At 36.9% G+C, this 6,000-nt stretch overlaps 1 protein-coding gene across 5 annotated transcripts in view; it reads left to right on the forward strand.

Moving 5' to 3' along the window:
• LOC112612194 (zinc finger protein 571) overlaps window positions 1–3,902 on the forward strand; it is a 92,714-nt gene extending 88,812 nt beyond the window's left edge. For 3 of the 5 annotated variants that reach the window (XM_025366391.1, XM_025366390.1, XM_025366392.1), the window contains one exon: window positions 1,865–3,902. In XM_025366391.1, the coding sequence (XP_025222176.1) occupies window positions 1,865–3,558 (1,694 nt within the window). In that variant the 3' untranslated portion in view covers window positions 3,559–3,902. The remainder of the gene's footprint in view (window positions 1–1,864) is intronic. The other 2 variants (XM_025366388.1, XM_025366389.1) reach the window with 2 other exon arrangements.
• The last annotated feature ends 2,098 nt before the right edge of the window (window positions 3,903–6,000 follow it).

The raw sequence follows: 6,000 nt of genomic DNA on the forward strand, positions 1-6,000 counted from the left end.
GGCCATCCTGGCTAACACGGTGAAACCCCGTCTCTACTAAAAAATACAAAAAAACTAGCCGGGCGAGGTGGCGGGCGCCTGTAATCCCAGCTACTCGGGAGGCTGAGGCAGGAGAATGGCGTAAACCCGGGAGGCGGAGCTTGCAGTGAGCTGAGATCCGGCCACTGCACTCCAGCCTGGGCGACAGAGCGAGACTCCGTCTCAAAAAAAAAAAAAAAAAAAAAGAAAAACTATATTAAAGAAATAAACCATTGTATGTATACTGTGTTCTGGGGACTAGCTATATAATAAAACATTCATTTTCCCTCTACACATGTAGAGCTTGAGGAGTAGAAAGAGCAACAGATAAATAAATGAAATTTTAGAATTGCAAAAATTCAAACAAGAATTAGGAATAAATTACAGGTATAGAAAATACATGGCATGGACCTAACTAAAGTGATCCAGGACAGTCTTTCTCAGCAGCTGACATTTAAGCTAGGACATTTCACACACAAAGGAGGTGGCCACTTTGACAGCATTCTTGGCAGATGGAACAGCATATGGAAAATCTAAAATGGGAAAGAATTTGACATGTTCTTGGAGCTTAAATCAGGCCAATAAGATTAGAACACTCTTCCTGAAGATAGCAGTGGCTCAAAATGAGGCTTAAAAGGTAATTTTGAAGAAGTTGGAGAAATTTAAGAAAGAATTGGATCATAAAAGGGGCTTGTAGGCCATGAATAGTAATTTGGATTTTGTTCCAAGTACAAGGGTAAACCACTGAAAGATTATTAGCTCTATTCTCAAACTTTGTGTTGTATGAGAAGCATCTAAGGAGATTTATGAATAAAGGAACATTTACATTTTAAAAATTATTGACAAATATTGAATGCCAACAAATGTGTAAGTAATGATGTTAGGCACTAGAGATAAAGCAGTATATGAAATGAAGTCCCTGCTTTGATTAAGCATGGGACAGAGAGACAGTAGTCAAACTTTAGAAATGGTACATCCATTAGTGAAAAATGCAATATAGGTAAAATTGTGTGTTGGGTATTTTGATAATGTGACAGCTGAGCAGAAAACTGAAATGAGGGAGCAAGCCATGCGTGTATCTAGAGGAAGGGCATTCTAAAAACAAAACTGTAAACGGAGAAGCATATGCTTGACACTTTTTAACACCAAGGAGGCCATTATGACCAGAGCAGAGTGGTAGGTGATGATATCAGAAAAGTGGCCAAGGGGGGAGATGACATAAGAATGGTGGCCATGGGCAAGTTCATGTAGGGTCTTGTGAGCCATATTAAGGACTTTGGATTTTATCCTGAGATGGCACACTATTAATGGGGAAGATTTTTAGCAGGGGAATCATGATATAAACCACATTTTGAAAGAATTCCTCTGGCTGCTGTATGAAGAATAGATCATAGAAGCAAGGATGAAAGCAGAGAAACCAGCTAAGAGGTTATGACAATGAGAGATGGGTGACTTGGCCTAGGGTGGTGGTAGTGGAGGTGGTCAGATTCTTAATTTTGACAGGAGAGCTGATAGGATTTGTTGACAGATTGTATGTCCAGCTAGACATCTGTTTTCAAGAGGGTGTTTTTATTATTATTTTATAAGCCTCCTGGGTGTTTCTAAGCCATTCCAAAGTTTGAGAACCACTGACTTAACCTATTTTTCTAATTATCTTCTTTCCTATAAGCTCTCCTTTTTCTTTATTCTCTCCTTGTGCCTTTAAAGAAAAATGGCACAAAATATTTCTATACTGTTTAAGCCATTCTATTCTTATGAGAATTATTTTCATCTATCATTTTTACCATAGAATTTTTATTTCTCCTTGTAAACAAAAGCAGGAATTTGTTTTCTTGTTATTCTACAGACTTGGAATCCAGTCGTGCGACCAAAGAGTTATCTCCAGAAAAGGAAATTTATGAAATGGAATCACTCCAGTGGGAGAATATGGGGAAACTTATCAACCATCACCTTCAGTACAATGGTCTTGGAGACAATATGGAGTGCAAAGGCAACTTAGAGGGTCAAGAAGCAAGTCAGGAAGGGCTTTACATGTGTGTCAAAATTACCTGTGAAGAAAGGGCCACTGAAAGCCATTCAACCTCTTCTACTTTTCATCGGATAATTCCTACCAAGGAAAAATTGTACAAATGTAAGGAATGTAGACAAGGTTTCAGCTACCTGTCATGCCTTATTCAACATGAGAAAAATCATAATATAGAAAAATACTCTGAAGTTAAGAAACATAGGAACACCTTTAGCAAAAAGCCAAACTATATGCAACATCAGAGAATTCAGACTGGTGAGAAACCTTATGAGTGTATGGAATGTGGAAAGGCCTTTAGTCGTAGTTCTGATCTCATTCAACATCAGAAAATTCATACTAATGAAAAACCTTATCAGTGTAACGCATGTGGGAAAGCTTTTATTCGTGGTTCACAGCTCACTGAACATCAGAGAGTTCATACAGGAGAGAAACCATATGAATGTAAGAAATGTGGAAAAGCCTTTAGTTATTGTTCACAATACACTCTTCATCAGAGAATTCATAGTGGTGAGAAACCCTATGAATGTAAGGATTGTGGGAAGGCCTTTATTCTTGGCTCTCAACTTACTTACCATCAGAGAATTCATAGTGGGGAGAAACCTTATGAGTGTAAGGAATGTGGAAAGGCCTTTATTCTTGGTTCACACCTTACATATCATCAGAGAGTTCATACTGGTGAAAAGCCTTACATATGTAAAGAATGTGGGAAAGCCTTTTTATGTGCCTCCCAACTGAATGAACATCAGAGAATTCATACAGGTGAGAAACCCTATGAATGTAAAGAATGTGGGAAGGCCTTTTTTCGTGGCTCACAACTTACTTACCACCTGAGAGTTCATTCAGGTGAGAGACCCTATAAATGCAAAGAATGTGGGAAAGCCTTTATTTCTAATTCGAATCTTACTCAACATCAAAGAATTCATACCGGAGAGAAGCCCTACAAATGTAAGGAATGTGGAAAGGCCTTTATTTGTGGCAAACAACTTGGTGAACATCAGAGAATTCATACAGGTGAGAAACCCTTTGAATGTAAGGAATGTGGAAAGGCCTTTATTCGTGTTGCCTATCTTACTCAACATGAGAAAATTCATGGTGAGAAACATTATGAGTGTAAGGAATGTGGGAAGACTTTTGTTCGTGCTACACAACTTACATATCATCAAAGAATTCATACAGGTGAAAAGCCCTACAAATGTAAGGAATGTGACAAGGCCTTTATATATGGCTCACAACTCAGTGAACATCAGAGAATTCATAGAGGTGAAAAACCTTATGAATGTAAACAATGTGGGAAGGCTTTTATTCGTGGCTCACACCTTACTGAACATCTGAGAACTCATACTGGAGAGAAACCCTATGAATGTAAGGAATGTGGGAAGGGCTTTAGTCGTGGCTCAGAACTTACTCTGCATCAAAGGATCCATACTGGTGAGAAACCCTATACATGTGTCCAGTGTGGTAAAGAATTTAGACGTCCTTCACAACTTACTCAACATATAAGGCTTCATAATTGAGAAAGCCTTGAATGTGATTAAATATAAGAAAATCTTCATCATCTATTTCATATCTATACTGAATGTGGGACATCCTTTTGCTTCTGCTCAGAATCTACTCATTCTTAGAAGGTCTGTATTAACATGGATGCAGAATAATTTCAGAAACCCCTTATAAATAATTAACATCTCTATAAACCCTAGAATATAATGCCAAATTATATCCTTTATTAAGCATCATCTCCATTTCACCATATCCTAACTGAAATCAGATATATTTGTGTGTTTTTTTCTATTTGTAAAATACTGTAATTGTATTACAATGACTAAATTATAATTAAATACATATAATTCCCTTTGGATAGTATCTGATATTTATTTTTTAAATGATTGCCATTATCATCATTACATACTGTTAGAGAACTCAAATGGTGGGAATAGTTTATGATTACAATAAAAGGATGCAACCATTCTCTTATCATGTATCCCTTTTAGAACAACAGATACTTTATTTTAGAACAAAACCTTTTGAGTGTAGTAAAGGTATGAAGGACTTCAGAGCACATCAGTTTTGCAGCATCAGATAATGCCAAAAAGAAACTTGCAGAAATTGCTTTAGGGCTGTTGTTTTTATGTATTTGCCCTAAATGGAAATATAAACAAAATTTACCGACTACAGTTTTTCCTCATTTGAATCTAACCCATTTCTGATATACTGAATGGTAAATTTTTAGAGACCCAGATCTCAGAGCCTACGTTCCATTTTTTTAGCTTTTTGGCTTTTTTTTTTTTTTTTTTTTTTTTTTGAGACAGGGTCTTGCTGTTCTTGTTCAGGCTGGAGTACAGTGGCACAATCACAGCTCACTGCAGCCTTGACTTCCTAGACTCAAGCAATCCTCCAACCTCAACCTGCCAAGTAGCTGTCACTATAGCTGTTTATCACCATGCCTGGCTCGGTTAAAAAAAATTTTTTTTAGCGATGGGGTCTCACTATGTTGCCTCATCTGGTCTTAAACTCCTAGGCTCAAGCAGTCTACCTACCTCAGCCTCGTGAAGTGTTGGGATTACAAATGTGAGCCATTATTTTATTTTTTATTTGTATTATTTTTATTTGGCCCCATTATTTTAAATAGGAAAAATAGCATGTTTTCAGTTCATTAAAAAATCCTAACCAATTTCAATTTGAATTCAACTTAAACCACCTAAATGACTTCTATCAGGGATTTCTGAATAATGTAAAACACTCAAAAGCCAGTTAACAGTTAATTACCAGATATGTTTGTGCATGCAGTGATTTTGAAAACTATTAACATATGAATTATGCTTGCTTTCTATGCTTTAAGGAACAGATACTATAGTGACAATAAATGTAATATATTAGTATATAATGGACACAAATGACAGATAAAAACAGCTTTAAATAATTTGAACTTATTAATTAGAATGTTGTTGAGTGAGGACTGATGGTCAGAAATTAATGACGGTCAGAAGAGGTTAATGGTATTCAGTGAGTGAAGGTGAGTGAGAATAATATATGGAGCAGCAATCAATGCCTACAGTTCTGTGATTCCAACCATCTGGTGCACAGTATTCTCAGAACTCAAGACCTCAAAATTGAGTTACTGTGTACAAAGCTGTTCATAGAAAAACAAATGTTCCCAAGAAATACTTACCTTTTCTATATGCAGTGTTATCTGTTGTCTTCTAATACATTATCTTTTTTTATTTGTTTCAAACAAAAAAACGGAGGTTCACTCATGTTGCCCAGGCTGGAGTGCAGTGGTGCAATCTCGGCTCACCGCAATCTCCACCCCACCGGGTTCAAGCAGTTCTCTGGCCTCAGCCTCCCAAGTAGCTGGAATTACAGGTGTGCGCCACCACACCTGGCTATTGTATTTTTAGTAGAGACAGGGTTTCTCCATGTTGGTCAGGCTGCTCTCAAACTCCTGACCTCAGGTGATCTGTCCGCCTCAGCCTCCCAAAGTGCGGGGATTATAATAGGCATGAGCCACTGCACCCAGCCTACATTATCTTTAATAAACACTGCAGCCCACTGAATTGTCATCACTCTGGAAACCACTGATTGTATATAGTGTATGATTATAATCTAAATGTTAATTCACTGTTTTAAAAACTGTCAAAAAAAAATTGGTAACAGAATCATTAGAACTCTGAATAATCAGTGTAACCACCATGATGCCACAACACTCATGCATTCTTCATCTCTAAAGTACATTTTGCTCAGATTGGATAAGTTATGCCCTCATTGCTCAGTCATTAACAATTGAGACATTAACATAATTGCAAAATTATAAATTTAAAGGAAAAGTTAAATGTCAGTAGACTGTTAGGTGCCCTTCTACAATGAAACATACTTGTATATTAACTGCCATTTGCAGACAATATCTTGAGCCAGACTTTTCAAAAATATGTTCAAGAAATAATTCCCAAAATACCTAGAAA

The sequence above is a fragment of the Theropithecus gelada genome, chromosome 19 (genome assembly GCF_003255815.1).
Source record: "Theropithecus gelada isolate Dixy chromosome 19, Tgel_1.0, whole genome shotgun sequence".
NCBI lineage: Eukaryota > Metazoa > Chordata > Mammalia > Primates > Cercopithecidae > Theropithecus > Theropithecus gelada.